We start from the raw sequence: 17,726 nt of genomic DNA on the forward strand, positions 1-17,726 counted from the left end.
CTGGTTCTTGGGTTCTATACCGCCCTCTCTCCTGGTTCTTAGCTTTAAGCTGTCCTCTCCCCTGGTTCTAGGTTTCTATATCGCCCTCTCTCATGGTTCTTGGTTTCTATACTGCCCTGTCTCCTGGTTCTTGGTTTCTATACTGCCCTCTCTCATGGTTCTTGGTTTCTATACTGCCCTCTCTCATGGTTCTTGGTTTCTATACTGCCCTCTCTTGGTTCTTGGTTTCTATACTGCCCTCTCTCCTGGTTCTTGGTTTCTATACTGCCCCCTTCCTAGTCCTTGGTTTCTATACTGCCCCCTTCCTAGTTCTTGGTTTCTATACTGCCCCCTTCCTAGTTCTTGGTTTCTATACTGCCCTCTCTCCTGGTTCTTGGTTTCTATATTGCCCCTCTTTCCTGTTTCTTCTGGTTCTCTTCTTACCTCTCTAATAATTCCATCTGAGCTCCTTTATTCTCTCCACTTCCTCTGGCCATCCCTCAATTGATGGGGTTTGATTTTATGGTTTAGAATAAAAAAATAGGTTTTGTCCTTGACACACTTTTCTCCTCAATCCACATGTCAGTTCTGAGGCATCTCACCCACCCTCCTTGTTTCAACTACCCCCTCCTTGCTAAATGAGGCTCGTATCTTTATTTCCAGCCCAAATCACTCTCTTCCAGGCTCAAATCCAACTGCTTACTTAGACAGTTCCACTTATATGACCCACCCATATTCTAAATTTTACTTTTTCTCATTCTCACTGTCACCAAATTTGTGACAAATATAATTACTCTTGTCATCAAAATTGTTAGAATAGCACTAAAAGGGTCAACAGTGTTCAATGCTACAGGAGGTCAAAAAAAGATTTAAAAAGTCCATTGGATTTGGCATTTTGTAAAAAATGAGAGATGAGGAAGTGAAAAAAGCAATTTCAGACTACCTTTTAAACAGCTGAACTGTGAAATGAAGGAGAGAAGGGAGGGAGAACCCACATCAAGGAAAGCTTTTGTGTTTGTTTGTTTGTTTGTTTGTTTGTTTGTCTATTAACTCAGAGAGATTTGAGCATGTTCAGTGAGGGCAAAATTGATATTTTGGGTAAAACTACTCTTGACTGTTAAGTACTATCACACATACTGCAAGACACTTAACATGCCCGGTTTGCAGGCTCCAAGTGCCAGTAGCACACAAACAGACACACAGACACACATGTAAAACCAGTCATTATGACATAAAAGGGAAAAAAAAAGACCTTCCCCATACATTCCAAACATCTCCTGTGGACCAGTAAGCTAGAGAGAAGATGCCAGCAGGGAGGAATAAATTGATAATTAAGGGAAAAAAGCAAAAAGTGAATGAATCAAGGTCCTAGTTCTGGAGGACCTATGAGGAGATTGGGGCAAGGGCACAAAAGCAAGGTTTGGTGTGAAGCAGGACAATTAAGAGATGAGAGATATTTGGAATTTAGAATCACACGAATATTGACTGAATTTCCAAGCTGCCACTTACTTCCTTTGAGAGACACTGCTGACTAACCCCTGTTCCCAACCCTTGCCCACTTTCTGCCTCCACCAGAAAGCCCCGCACCCTCTCTCTCCAGGGTTGGCCACCTAAATACTGAGCTCATGCAATCAAAGATATGGGGAAGACTTTTCCTGATCTAATACCCAGCCCCAGGCGTGTCCTTCTTTGAGTGTTGACAGGATGCCTAGAGCTAGGCAGACACCATGACAAAAATGCCAAGAGAACCCCAGAAGTCAGGCTTGACATCATTGCATCACTGAACCACCCCAGGAGTCTCCATCTCCAGGCACCTTGTTCTGAGATATCAATAAGCACCTATTTGTTTAAGCTGCTGTGAGTGAATCACTACCTAAAGATCTTGGGCAAAACAGTTAACGTCTCTGATCTACAATTTCCTCATCTGCAAAATGGAGGCAAAATACATGCCTCATAAATTCAATGAAAGAATTGAATGAAACAACATATGTAAGCTCATGTAAAATGACTAGCTCAGAGCTTGACAAAAATAAATGATCAATCAATGTTAGTTCCCTGTCTCATTGTAACTTTATAATGGCCCATGATAATTTGGGTATTCTTTGTCCCTATAAAGCAGAACAGCATCAATAAACTATTTTTGTCCTCAAAAAAATGAAATAAAAATTGGCTTCAATATTACTCTCATGCATGCTGGATGCTTAGAATCAAATATAAAATTTTGAGATTTTATTTGTTTCCTTTTGATTGAATTTATTGAGGTGACACTGGTTAACAAAATTATACAGGTTTCGGGTGCACAATTTTATAATACATCATCTGTGCACTGCACTGTGTGTTCACCACTTCAAGTCCAGTTTCCTTCCATCACCATTTATCCCCTCTATACCCTCTCCTACCTCCCTTTACCCCCTCTGCCTCTGGAAATCAAGTGTTGTCTGTGTCCATGAGTTTTTTCTCTATTTTTTCTTCTTTGCTCAATCCCTCTACCCCGCCCACCTAGCTCCTCTCCCCCCAACAGCTGTCAGCCTACTCTAAGAGTCTGTAACTATTTTGCTTGTTAGTTCATTTTGTTCATTAGATTCCACATCTGAGTGAAATCATATGGCACTTATCTTTCTCTGACTTGCATATTTCACTTAGCATAATGTTCTCCAAGTCCATCCATGCTGTCGCAAAGGGTAAGATTTCCTTCTTTTTTACAAATCATCTACTGATGGACATTTGGGCTGCTTCCAAATCTTGGCTATTGTAAATAATGCTACAATGAACATAGGGAATGCAGACTGGTGCAGCCACTATGGAAAAAAGTATGGAATTACCTCAAAAAATTCAAAATGGAACTGTCTTATGACCCAGCGATTCATTCCACTTCTGGGAACTTATCCAAAAAACCCAAAACACTAATTCAAAAAAATATATGCACCACTATGTTCAAATATAATTGTGATGCCATATTTTTAAGTCTATCACAAAATAAAAATATAATTTTGAATAAAATAACAATATCTAATATTTTATTCTAAACCATAAAATCAAAATATAATTTTGAATAAACTGTATATCTAATATCTATAAACAAGGCAAAAGAATCACAGAAGTCTCAGAAAGGGGGATAAAAATATACTAGTGGCCGAAACCGGTTTGGCTCAGTGGATAGAGCGTCAGCCTGCGGACTGAAAGGTCCCAGGGTTCGATTCCGGTCAGGGCATGTACCTGGGTTGCGGGCACATCCCCCAGTGGGAGATGTGGAAGGAGGCAGCTGATCAATGTTTCTCTCTCATCGATGTTTCTAACTCTATATCTCTCCCTTCCCTCTCTGTAAAAAATCAATAAAATATATTTTAAAAATATATATATATACTAGTGGCATAGAAATCATAATCCATTGAGTTTTTCAACATCAGAGTCATCTATCAAAAATTGGCTGATGACATTTAACAAATTAACTGCCTTCCATGCCTAAAATATAGTACCACTTCTTACCTAGAACCTTCATATCTCTCTCATTTAATAGTTCTCTTTTTCTTATATATCAACACTTCCAAATCTATGAGTGACCCTGGATTCAGACACTATTTTACTTTGCTATGCTTTCTTTGCTAATCCTCTAGACTTATCTTCATTGCTTATATCCTATGTGTATCCGTTTATTGAAATCACTGTATGTCTCTGCTTTGAGAACCTCCATAAGTCCTGATCATGTGACCATCAGTAATTGTATCATCATAGAGGTGAAACCCACTGAGCCGCTATTCATGCATCAGGCCTAATATGTGGGTATTATCATCACAAACTCTTCTCTTTCAGTCAACAGGAAAACACCATTTTCCTCAGTCTGGTATATGAAAATACAAGATAGTGTGTACTGCTTACCAAGCTCTGGAGACAATGTTTCATAAGGCTCACTACAAACCAGGTGTTATTTTGTCCCCGTTTTACAAATGAAAAATTTGAGGCTAAATGTTTAAAAGCACAACTAAGGTCACGTGGCTGGGAATGCATGTAGCTCAAGCCTATTGGCTTTAAGGGCTGCCTGTTCTTCCCACTGTGCCACAACCTTCCTCTTCACCTTCCCGGGGGATGCATGAGAAGTGACGGCTCAGGTGTTACTTTCTAGCACCAAGCATCCTTATTTCTATGAATGCCTAAAGCAATTTCTGGGGCCTTAGTTTTTTTAAGCATTAAAACTGTACCTGAACTTCAAGTAGCCAGTCTCTTGAAAGCAACCCTGGCTGCAATTTTAAAAGAAAGGAGATGTTGGCCAAGGAGAAACACATTCCACAGAAGCAGGTGGAAAGACTGAAATTCAGGCAGACTTGAGGGCTGCAGCACTGCAATGTCTACAGCCTGTTAGAGAGAACTGCCCACCCATCCTCCCCCAAAGTATAGTTCAAGGAAGTGGGGACAATGGGTGAGGAGTACCAGACCTCCAGGTAGGCCATTCTATCCTAGCTTTTTCTGATTGCCTCAGGGTGTGGACTGGGATGTGAAAAGTCAACCAAAAAAGTTTTAAGGTCAAACATCCCTGGAATCAGATCCTAGTCCCACTCTAACTCTAGCTATGTGACTTTGGCCAGGTACATAAACTCACTGATTTAGTTTCCCCATCAACCAAAGAAATAATACTACTTACCTCACAGCATTGCATAAGAATTAAAATGGTCATTAACATTGTGCCTGGCACAATTTGAGAATAAGTGTTTCAAGATGGCATACTTTATTAGCTTCTTTATCCTCTTGCCTTTCCCATCTCTATGTCTTAACTCTCTTCATCCAAGAAATACCCAAACACCACAGTTTGTCCCAAGGAATACCATCTGACAAACAACTAAAAGCATGGTAATCCTAAAAACACCAAAATTGGCCCAGAGGCACAGAGTAACATATGAGTAGCACAGCTCTCTTGGTTTCAAGATTGTGTTGGAGGAAACCCACATGAGCAATGGGAAAGCCAGAGACTATTTACAGTGTCACACACTACTGCTAGCTCATCTACTCTCTCCAAATACTTTGCCACTTGGTGCGTGTGAGGTGAAGGGTGGGGAGAGAGATGTGGGGAGGTCAGGAAAAGATGGGGTCAGTTGGATTCCAAAATGTGGCTCTCCGCACGGTGCTATTCGAAGCAGCAAGTCTCAGTCAAGCAAGTGAGAATCAGAGCAATAGATTCCAGAGTAAGATTATTTTAACATGTCCGTCAATGAGGAACAAGGTTTGGAGTCTGGTGGGTATTTTAGCTACTGTACTGCACTCTAATCTAGTTCCAGGCCCTGACTCCTACTCAGCATACCCTTTCCTCTCCCATTCTTGCAGGTTATTTTTCTTTTAATCTTTATTGTTGGAAGTATTACATAGGTCCTCCTTTTTCCCCCATTAAACTTTTTCAGCCCTCTCCTGCCCTCCCCCCACCCCCAGGCCCTCTTTAAAAAATGGTTCTTATATCCTGTTGTCTAATCCTGTGGTCAGCAAACTGCGGCTCGCGAGCCACATGCGGCTCTTTGGCCCCTTGAGTGTGGCTCTTCCACAAAATACCACATGCGGGCGCGCACGTACAGTGCGATTGAAACTTCATGCGTGGCCCATGCGCAGAAGTCGGTTTTCGGCCTGGGCGAGTCTATTTTGAAGAAGTACTGTTGATATTTGGCTCTGTTGACTAATGAGTTTGCCGACCACTGGTCTAATCCTACTGTACCTTCCACTTTCTGTTTTCCTGCCTACCTCCTGCCCAAGCCATTTTCATTGGTCTTAATGCCAGTAACAAAGAAAGGTCAATAAGCCGACCTTCCTCCATCACCATTCCTTATTTCTCTCACCGAAAGTATATGTTTGAACAGTGTTTCTCCATAATTTTTTCACATATTTTATTTCATTTTCTCTTCAAAATGTTGTGAAGTGGGTAGAGCAGAAAACAAAATGTAAATCTTATAAACTGTAAACTGAGTATCATGTAGCTTAAGTGCTTTGTTTACCTAAATTTCCAAAGCTCATGAAACTGGAATCTAAAACTCAGGACTTATAATACTTATTATAATGTATTTGAGGCAGAATTATATAAATAGAAAGCACAGGCTTCAAAATGGGTACTTCTGGGATTCGATTCCCAGTCCCATTGCTCATAAGCTGTGATATCCCAGATTAGTTACTTAACCTCTCTGAGCTAAAATCTGAAAACCCAAGAAAAACTTCATCAAGTCAGCAAAGAACCTCCTGGAAAGAAATGGAAATACGTCCAGCTTTAGTTTGTTATTTGGATTCAGATAGGCATCCTAAGTCCAGAATCTCAGGGAGAATAGAAACAATTATAACAAGAAAAAATAAAACAGACTCCCTATATTCAGGTGAGGAACTGTCAAAAATCACCTCATTCATTTATAAACCGTCTGTTACTATTGAAAAAGTCTTTTTGTTACAAGCGGCAGCAGTTCGTTCTTTATTAGAGCTTGTCTCTAACCGAACATGCCCTTGTGGTAACAGTGTGGCTGTATCACCGATGAGCCTCAGCTGCCCTGGCGGGGCAGGCCCACGGCTCCCACCCATACTTCACAGCCATTGTAGGAGACAAGTTGTTGGTCTCCAGTTCAGAAATGTCTCTACAGTTGGCTGTGATGCTGTTCAATTCCCATTATTTTCCTGTATCATGAAACCTTCTCCCTTTCTTCAAACTGCTCCATACAACCTTCAGCTTAGACTACTGAATGTTATGCTGGATACTTAGTGAAGCATTTACTATGCATTTACTATGTATTATCTCATTTAATCTTCACAAACCCTATGATGAATATGTTATTATCCCCATTATACAGGCAAGGAAACCGTTTACAGTGGTTGGTGAATAGTCCAGATCTCCACATCTAGGAAGTGATGGTTGAAACCCACTGACTCCAAATTCTGAGCTTCAAACAGCTCTACTCTCTGGTTCCCATGCTTCTTTTGGCCATGGCAGAAGGTGTGCTTCCTCTTCGGGAAAGCAGAGCATTAATTAATGTTTGTACTGATTCATCAACATATACGAAAAAGTGGGCACATGCTATTTGACCAGATGCTGAACCTGTGTCTCACTATTTTTGTCAAAAAGCTTTATAATCATGCTGTCTTTCTTCCATCACCAATCCCTTGAATCAGGGACTTCATCCCTGTAATGCAATCTTCCACAAGGACACTTAATAAGTGCATTCTACCTCAGACAAACAAACAAACAAACAAAAGCTAAGTTAAAATGGAGAGGTAAGCCTTGGCCAGTGTTGCTCAGCAGTTAGAGTGCTGACCCACACACTGAAGGGTCCCAGGTTCAACTGCCATTCAAGGGCATGCACCTTGGTTGCAGGTTAGAGTCCAGCCCCATCAGGGTGCATGTGTGAGGAAACCAATCGATGTCTCTCTCACATTGATGTTTCTCTCTCTCTCTCTTCTGTCTCTTTCCCCCCTCCCTCTTTCCCACTCTCTCTGAAAAGCAATGGGAAAATATCCGCTGATGAGGATTAACAACAAAAAAATGGAGAGGCAATTACCTATCTTCTAGAAGGGGGAAGCAAAATGGAAGGCTGACTTCTCATCTTTTGGATGGCAGCTATACCTTAAAGTGAACTGTGTTTCTCAGAATTTCTGCATCAGTTCCACTTTCAAATGTTTTATCCTGTTGCCTCATAGTTGATTCATAGTCGTGGAACTCTGTGTCCTCATTCTATGTTTGTGGAATGTGGTCACAGTACTTAAAAATAAACTTCTATTTTAAAAAACTGACCTTAGAATTTGAGGTGTTTCATTTTTGAAACTTGACCCAAAACCTTATTTCTCTGAAATCTGGGAGGTTCTTTTTATTACCTTCATGCAAATCGCTTGAGCATGCGAACATTCCTCAGCACAGCTCCCTGGAATCGTGGCCCCGCTGCCTTCTCGGGCCGGGGGTTCCTGCTGCGCCCTTCTCTGCAGCCACCCCGTCAGGCATGTGACCCCTTGTGACTGAGCCTTCAGCTTTCTGGCTTCCATGCTATTGGGACCTTCTCCCTTCTTCTTTTTCCTCTTCCTACCTATTTTTCAGAAACTCTTCTTTTTAGGTCAAAAATCAGACATTATTTAGGCTCTTTTAGGAAACTGCCTAAAAATCATTGCCTATCTCCCTTTTATGATGGAGAAAAAAGATAAGGCGGGCTATCTGGGTTGGTTGCAATGGTGGGAGGGCTCAGGGGGAAGAGATCAAAGGGGGTTCTCACTACAGTGACCTGAAAGAATCCACCTCTGGATCCGCCTCACTCCTCCCTTTCCCCCTAGAAGGAGTCACCAATGGGCCCTCAATGGAAGTGTGCTACCCCTAAGTGCTAGTCACATGCTCACTCATTCTCTCCTCTAGTCAGATTCCACTATTGCCACATGAATCAAGGGGTGAACTGCATGTAGGCAGATAACATCCGCCACAGAGGAGAAAGTAAAGAGTAGGACGTTATGTGAGATGCTAACCAGCCTCTCCATTTTCTTGAGAGGAGATGGAGCACATGGAGCCGGCAACCGATTTACAGTCCTGGACGCCAGTTACTAGCTATGTCATTTTGGATATGTTAGGTAACCTCTCTGAGCCTCAGTTTCCCCACGTGTCAAATGGAGATAAATAATACCATTTAGCTTACTGGGTTATAAGAATATTAAATAAAATAATGCATGCAAAGCACTATGTGCCCAGCATATGGTAGATATTCTAAAGCACCTAGAATACATCAGTGGACAAAAGAGCCCAGTCTGTCCCCATGATCTGCATCTTAGTTCATATTATCATGTTATTATTAAGCATTTGTAAGAGACACAACAGAGAAGCAACCAATCGATTTAACCAATAACCACTTTTGCTAGGGCTGGGGGTGAGGTGAGGTGGACCTAAAATAACATAGGTTGCACAATAGCCCATGTAAGAAAAACAAATCATTTTTACCTTCTTGCTCTCAAAATAAATGGGCACTTATTTATGTTTCAAAAATTTGGCTCATTCACCTTGGCATTATTCAGTGCCATACTGTGCCCTCAAAATGCTACTGCTAATAATATATTACATATGTAATACTTTCAACAATAAAATTTAATTTCAAAAAAATAAGAAGATGAAATACTGCTGCAAACATATAACTTGCTGAGGAAAATGTTAACAAAACACTCTACCTGAAGCAAAAACTCAGTAGGTTTTGCCATAGTCAGTCTATATTTTCCATTCTGCTTAAGTTTATCTCCATTCTCTTACCAAGGGCATCTCTTGCCAGCATTTGATTCTAACATCTTTCCCTTTCAATATCTTTCTCAGATACTACCGAAGTTCCTCCACTTAGTGCTTTCCACTTGACCTTTCCTGGATTGAATAAAGGAAGCTCCAAACAGATGCTCATCATCTATGCCTGCTGCCAACAGATGGCAATAGTGATCATGCAAGGTTATTTTACTCTGGTAAGCCCTGCACTGTAATGGGTCTCAACTGGCCAAGGAGCACACTTGTGTTAGGTGTCTGTGCTAGGTTTCGAGGTGTTCGCAAATATCATTAACCCTACAGCATGTCTTTTAAGTAAAAAACTAATGGCGGTTTTGAAAGTGATTTTAAAAAGTATAAATGACAACGAAAAGGTAGAAACAATTTTAAAAACCCAAAGTGATAAAAAATATATATATTGTACTTGTGAAATGAATCCACCTGAGGTAGAAATAACTGTGAAGGACAATATATAGCGAGAAGTGCTGTACCTCAGCAATAAGCAATCAAGGAAGGAAAAAATAACTGAATAAGTTTAAAATTTGAAAACAAAACATAACCACAACAAAACTTGTGGTTAGAGAATAAGCGTCAATGTCAGAAAACAATATCATATGACAACCCAATATTAATGTAGGAGCAACTAGATATATTTGAGGCCTAAAAGCAGTGGTCCTCAGCCTTAATCAACAGGGGTGCTTTTAAAAATCCTAAACCTCAGGCAGTACCCAAGGCCAATAATCAGAATTGAGGGGGCGGAACCAGGCATTGGTGGTGTTTAAGGCTGTTTAGGTGATTCCAACGTGCAAACAAGGTTACAGACCTATTGCCTTCAAATGTAAGCATGAGGAAATGAAGCTGCTACCGGTTCTATGGGTTAAAATCCACTCAAATACATAGACTGATGTGTGATGAGCATGGACACCTTAGCAAGAAGTACTTCTCTGTGATATTTTTATCCTCAAGGAGAAAAATTACCCACCTCCAAGGAGTTTTTGTTTTATATTCTTGAAACTGATATGGGTAAACAATATGCATTATGAAGGAAGAATAGAGCACACCTTATTTTAAAATTTTGAAGGAGCACTCTAGCCAGTTTGGCTCAGTAGCTAGAGTGTTGGCCTGCAGACCCAAGGGTCCTGGGTTCAATTCTGGTCAAGGTAACGTACCTCGGTTGCAGGCTCCTCCCCGGTCCAAGCCCTGGTAGGGGCGCATGCAGGAGGCAACCAATTGATGCATTTCTCTCACATTAATACTTCCCTCTGTCTTTCCCTCACTCTTCTATTTTCTCTAAAAATCAATGGAAAAAATATCTTCAGGTGAAGATTAAAAAAATAAAATTTTGAAGGAGCTATTCATATACGTATTTGAAGAAAATGGATCACAGAGCTACAAGTTTCTCTATCTCTTAGTCATTTCAGAGAATCCGTTTACAAAGAAATGGACACACAAAGCTATGCAAAACTCTATGCATAACTAGATGACATCATCTTTCCCTCCCTTTCACCTCCAAGCAATTAGACTAATCCCTGGTCTATCCACTCAGTGCATTCTGGTTAACAACCTTCCATCTTTCATAATTCAGTTTTGCATCAAAACAAATGGATCATTTAGTTCTTCATTCAAACCAACCAGACTCTTCTCACTGCAGCCCGCTTTTACCTTGTCTGCCATGATCATAGAGGATCCCCCGTGGATGCCCAGGATGGGGGTGAGAGTCTGGGCTGAAATGAAGTCAAGGATCTGGGCGATGGCTTCCTGGTCAGTGTCGTCAGCAAACACCACCCCCTGGATCTTTCGGTCCGACATGAGGTCACAGATACGGGTGATGATGCTCTTTGGATCGGTCTCATTCATGGCTACTAGCTCCACACGGGGCACCACAGAGAGATGATGGAAGTCATCTTTCTCGTGGGCATCCTTGATGGCCACCTCGTCTGAAGTGCCCACGAGGATGACAGCGATGCCAATGCTGGGGGGGCTCTTCTGAGAACGAGCTCTGCTGCCTGACACGGCCAGGACAGCCAACACCAACCAAAACTTGGGTGAACAGCACTCTGCTCTGGGCTTCATCTTCAACTCGTCGACTCCCTGAAAATGCAAAGACAGCGTGGTTAAATCACAACCCACACCACAGGACCTGTCTTTGAAGAGACTGGATACTGCAAGTCGAGGGCCTTTGCTGGTCATCAAGCCCTACTTCTGTCTTTTAGCCTAGTCTCTTAAAGTCTCATGTTTTCTCAGCAGCGTGAGAGAAAAAAAGCTTTCAGAAGCATCTGACATCCTTGAGCAAGAAAATAAAAGATGCTATTGCTAGAGCCATTAGCAGCAAACAGACACAGACAAATGAGGCAACGAGGATGCAAGTGGTCCAGGCAGTAATGCCAAGTGCACAAACGCAGGAGTCTCCAAGAGGGGGGTCTTGCTGTTGCGGCATGATCCTTGGCACTCCTATCACAATTCACCCTTGAACTGCTCTTGGGCTGAGGGGATGGTGTAGGCCAGGCAAAGGGAGCAGTAAAATGGGCTTAGCAGAGGCTAGCAGCAAAACATGGTCTGGATAAGCTAGATATAGAGAGCTGCATAAACCCCATATTCTTGCTGCCTTTACTTCATGTTCACCTCAAAGAGGACAAGAGCCTGAATTCTTCAGCAAAACTTTTAGTATCTGGCTCTTAATACTAAATCAAAAAAACAGCCAATATGTAGGCAGTATGTTAAAAAAAATCTCAGTTGATCCTTACAATAAACCAGTGGGAGGAAAATAATAAAGGTGCTGTTATCCCCATTTTATAGATGCTGAAGCTAAGGCTCAAAAAAGCTCAGAAATCCAAAACCATGAACCACTTCTGTGAAACAAATACGAATCCAGATCTTCTGATTTTTAGGCCAATTTGTATTCCATTGTAGTACATCACACTCCTTCTCAAATCACCCATTACCACAAGGAGTCATTTTATTTTGATTTGTTCATGCATCAAAGTATGATGATTTCAACAAATACTACTGATAACTGCTATAGTGTTAGAGCCACTATTCTTTTCTTCACCCAAGGTATTTTTTAGAGAGAGAGGAAGGGGGGAGAGAGGGAGAGGGAGAGGGAGAGGGAAAGGGAGGGAGAGAGAGAGAGAGAGAGAGAGAGAGAGAGAGAAGTAATGATCAGTTGCCTCCCATACACATCACATTGAACCCATAACCTAAGTATGTGCCCTGACCAGAAATTGAACACCCAACCTTTTGGTGTATGGGACAATACTCCAACCAACTGAAGTACCAGGCCCAGGGCATGTTAGAGGCACTTTTGAAAATTTTTTCATGCCGTCCCATAGTAGTGACTTCCCTGAAATGACTTCTCATGTTTCCATACAATTCACCACCTTTTACCTACAACAAACTCCTACTTTTTACTTCCCTATTTGCTCCTAAATCTTACACTGTGCACAAGACTGCGGACACAGTTCTATATACAGCTTTGCGATTTCTCTTTATATTTCTCACTGTTTTCCAACAGCTCCTTTTATTTCAGTAGAACTGGTCCTGCTTCAGTTGTTTTGCTTTGTTTTAAATAATAATTTATTGTACCTCTATTATGTGCTGTGTACTGTGTTAGGCATTTCCTCATATGGAGTCTCTTTGGTCCTCACTGAAATCCTATAAACTAGTCATTTTATCCCCATTTATCAAATGAAGAAACTGAAGCTTAAAACAGTTATGTAATGTTCCCAAGGTCAATAAATGCCAGCATGCCAATACATAAACTTAGCATTTTTATACACCAAGGAAATATTCTACAAACTGCACCCAAAACCAGAATCAGCAATTCTCATTCTTCTCCAAAGAGAGAGAGGGAGTGTAATCAAGGATAAAAATGCCACCTAATATCTCCTACTTGTTTGGAAAAAAAAACATTAATATATTAGGGATCTATAAACTTTGAGAGTTTAGCTAGCAAAAGAAAACAATAATGATGGTGCTGAGTAAAGAGAGATAAGGATGTTCAGGCTGAGCAGACTGACTGCAAAGGGCATTAATGATTTGGGAGTAAGATGCTGGGGACATTTTGTGGCTGAAGAAGCACAAAATCCAATCCAGTTCTTGGCAGAAAGCACCTTGGAACTCTTGTCGTTGTAGGCATCCTTCCACACTGCCAAGACGGAGACCTGTATCGATCGCCTTGTCTATCTCTTGCAAATAAGATGAGTAGCTCAATGGTTCACACCTGAGCAAAGTTGACTCCTGACGGTTTTCTGGTTTATGTGTCTCTGTGGAAACAGGGAATGACCACAGGAGCCCTGGAAGCCTATGCTGATTAACTGGTCCCAATCAAGCATTAGAACCAGGGCCTGAATTCCTCCTCCTCAACTCTATATAGCAGAGCAGTGCTATACAGTGTTGAGCAGCACTGAATATTCAAAGTAAGACCAATGGGTTTAGCATCTCAAAGAGCTATTGACAAAATAATAATAATAATAATCTGTTCAATTTCAAGGACTGGTTCTCAAGGAGCACTAAAAGATTTAGAATTTGGCAAGACTAGCAGTTAACTTCATTCCAATGGATTCTAATCATTTAGATACCAGTTGCTAAATCAGCTTCCTTCACATTGAAAAGTGGTCCACTCTGCCATGACAGTTCATTAACTTTAATGCACTCTACACACTCCCGTTTTGATGTTTTATTTTATTCTCTTTAAAACATCTCTTGTGTTCCTCTATTTCTTCTCACACAATGTATTGCACTTTGTTATGCAATGGCTAGTTGTGACACTCAGAGAATAGAATCAGGTTTTCCTGAGCATCTCTTTTATACTCAGAATAGAGCAAAGCACTTTACAAAGCAATACATTATGGGAGATACCAGTAAGAGAGGGACTGTGAGACAAACAAAGAAGCTTCTTTGAATACAAACTCAATTGCACACGTTAGAAGGGGCTTCTTTGAGAGAAAGTATGTAGTTCAAGATAAGCAAATTGGTTTTGCTTCTTTCCACAGACAGACCACGGTTAATCACGGCACCTGCTCTATGATGCTTTGCCCCCTTCTCTCCACTGTGCTTCTCACTCCCCCAGTAGAATTGAGCATTGTTTCATTTTCACTATCACCATAGCCTGTATGTGTCTATCTAAATACCTGTAAAAGTTTACTATAATTATATGACTATGTAATTAACTAGTTGGTAATCTCCTGGTAGGCAGGGAACTTTTCACTTCAGAAAGCATTTATTGAGCACCCACTACCTAGCAGAAATTGTTGTTAGTGTTGGGGATGCTACTAACACAGGCTCTACCCTCCACAACCACAGTCTAGTACAGTGATGGCGAACCTATGACACGTGTGTCAGAGGTGACACGCGAACTCATTTTTTGGTTGATTTTTCTTTGTTAGATGGCATTTAAATATATAAAATAAATATCAAAAATATAAGTCTTTGTTTTACTATGGTTGCAAATATCAAAAAATTTCTATATGTGACATGGCACCAGAGATAAGTTAGGGTTTTTCAAAATGCTGACATGCCGAGCTCAAAAGGTTCACCATCACTGGTGTAGTAGAAGATACAGAAACACAAAGACCTTGTCTCATTTCTATTTGCATTTTGGGGGTATAGCTGGGCCTCATATACAAAAGGGAAGGACTAAATAAATGGTAGCCACTGAGTTTCTACCATTATAAAATTGTCAATATTTGACCATTTTTAAACTATAATAACCTATTTTACATATTATATACTTACAGTAACATTTTACCTATAGCCTACCATATGCCAGATGCTATGATTGCTAGGTAATTTTCATGCAGTGCTAAATCACATATAAACATTATAAGTCATAATATTTCCTTTTATTACAAAGAAGAAAACAACTTCTGAGAGGGTAAGTATATGACCAAGGTCACCCAGCTAATAAGAGATGTCATCAAGTTTCAAACCAAAGTTTGTCTGTCTCCAAAACCCTTGATCTTTCCATTTTGCTGCCTCTCACTATGAGTATATAAATGAATGAACAAAAAAATTAAGAAAAGAATTAATGAAATCACCAACAAAAACAAACTGTGTTCTAATACCAGTTCCACATTAACTAAGTGCCTGAGGATGGGCAAATCACTTAATCACTGTCTCTATCTCTTCACTGGTGAAATCAGGATAATGTACTAACCTACATACCTGAAAGACTTTTTGTGAGGATCAAATAATAATATGGAAGTGCTTTGAAGAAAAGGATGTTACCTTTAAGCTTTTATAGAAGTTGTTCAAGGATGCTAGCTATTTATGAAAGCACAAAGTCAGCATGTGGGAGGTGGGGGTGATGGAATGGTAGACAGAGGCTAAGAGAAATGTAAAGAGGAACCTCACAGGAGGCAAGAGATATCAGTTCCCTGATGGTTATAATGCCCTGGAGAATATGTCATATAACGGCCTCAGAGTAGCAGCAAACTCTACTGACAGTTTTCCAGTTGTGTAGCAGAATTGAATAGTCATTCAGGCCAGGGTTGATAATGGGAATCAGTGAAGCTCAAGACCCCCAAACCAGGCCTTGAAGTCAGGCATTAGGGTGTACAAACAGAGCCAAGAACAAAGCAGCTGGATCGGAGAGTCAGATGTTCACCTCCCGGCCCTCTGCCTCCTTGAGGCTTGAGCTGTGTGGTCTCCAGATCTACAGCAAGCAAAAGACCACAGTAGCCTACATTCATGCCTATAGTTGGTGCATGGTAACTATAGCAGGAACCAGTCTACACTTTGCTGTCCACAGTAGATTCCAAAGGAAGACATATCTGATTGAGAATCTGAACCAACCCTGTCCTCAAGAAAAAAAAAACAACAACAACAAACACAAAACACTGAGCCCTGGGGCAACTCCAACAGAAAGAATAAAATGTGGTTAAAATGGATGATTAAGTGAAATTTTCCAAGTACTACCTTTTAATGCAGTCAGGACACCATTTGGAGTAACACAATTAAGGAGATTGTGGTTAAGATATGATAGGCAGTGAGTAAAATGAAGATTAAAAGTGCCAGAACTATGCATCAGATCCAGTTCCCCAAGCTACCAATAAAGACAGAAAGCTACGATGCATAGGCCTAAAATTTATCACTTCAGAAAATATGGGAAAACAAGGAGTCTCATATAGTATATGTCAAGTGAAGTAGAAAGAGCATAACCTTTTTGGAGGGGAATGTAGGAATATCTATCAAATTTTTAATATTAAGACAATATGAATTCAAAGGTAAAAACATCAAAAGTGACAATGAGCCCTAACCTGTTTGGCTCAGTGGATAGAGCATCAGTCTGCAGACTGAAGGGTCCCAGGTTCGATTCCGGTCAAGGGCATGTACCTTGGTTGCGGGCATATCCCCAATGGGGGGTGTGCAGGAGGCAGCTGATTGATGTTTCTCTCTCATGGATGTTTCTAACTCTCTATCCCTCTCCCTTTCTCTCTGTAAAAAAATCAATAATATATATATATTTTTAAAAAGTGACAATGAGAGATGTCAAATTTAGTACCAAGAAGACACAAAAATCATACTAATAACAGCGTAGGTGGTCGTCACGCCCTCATGCATCACGCCCTAATGTCATCACAAGATGGTCGTCACAAAATGGCCATCACACAAAGTAGCAGGATACAAAATTAATGCCAAGAAATCTGAGGCATTTCTATACACCAATAGTGAACTTGCAGAAAGAGAGATTAGAAAAACAATCCCATTTACCATCGCACCAAAAAAGTTAAGCTACCTAGGAATAAGCTTAACTAAAGAGGTAAAAGACCTCTATTCAGAAAACTACAGGACGTTGAAAAAAGAGATAGAGGAAGACATAAACAGATGGAAGAACATACCATGTTCATGGATTGGTAGAATCAACATCATTAAAATGTCCATACTACCCAAAGCAATCTATAAATTCAACGCACTTCCCATTAAAATACCAACGGCATACTTCACAGATCTAGAACGAACTCTCCAAAAATTCATCTGGAATAAAAAAAGACCCCGAATAGCTGCAGCAATCCTGAGAAAGAACAAAGTAGGTGGGATCTCAATACCAGATATCAAGCTGTATTACAAAGTCACTGTTCTCAAAACTGCCTGGTACTGGCACAAGAACAGACATATGGATCAGTGGAATAGAATAGAGAGCCCAGAAATCGGCCCGAACCAATATGCTCAATTAATATTTGACAAAGGAGGCATGAACATACAATGGAGCCAAGATAGTCTCTTCAATAAATGGTGTTGGGAAAATTGGACAGATATATGCAAGAAAATGAAACTAGACCACCAACTTACACCATACACAAGAATAAACTCAAAATGGATAAAGGACTTAAATGTACGACAGGAAACCATAAAAATTCTAGAAGAATACAAAGGCAACAAAATCTCAGACATATGCCAAAACAATTTCTTCACTGATACAGCTCCTAGGGCAGTTGAAACTAAAGAGAAAATGAACAAATGGGACTACATCAAAATAAAAAGCTTCTCGCACAGCAAAAGAAACCATCAACAAAACAACAAGAAA

At 40.5% G+C, this 17,726-nt stretch overlaps 1 protein-coding gene across 1 annotated transcript in view; it reads right to left on the reverse strand.

The window, feature by feature from the left end:
- GRIN2B (glutamate ionotropic receptor NMDA type subunit 2B) overlaps nucleotides 1-17,726 on the reverse strand; it is a 421,771-nt gene that overhangs the window by 289,771 nt on the left and 114,274 nt on the right. The window contains exon 2 of the mRNA XM_023749812.1: nucleotides 10,865-11,293. Coding sequence (XP_023605580.1) covers nucleotides 10,865-11,275 — 411 coding nt within the window. The 5' untranslated portion in view covers nucleotides 11,276-11,293. The remainder of the gene's footprint in view (nucleotides 1-10,864; nucleotides 11,294-17,726) is intronic.

The sequence above is a fragment of the Myotis lucifugus genome, unplaced genomic scaffold, assembly GCF_000147115.1.
Source record: "Myotis lucifugus unplaced genomic scaffold, Myoluc2.0 scaffold_10, whole genome shotgun sequence".
NCBI lineage: Eukaryota > Metazoa > Chordata > Mammalia > Chiroptera > Vespertilionidae > Myotis > Myotis lucifugus.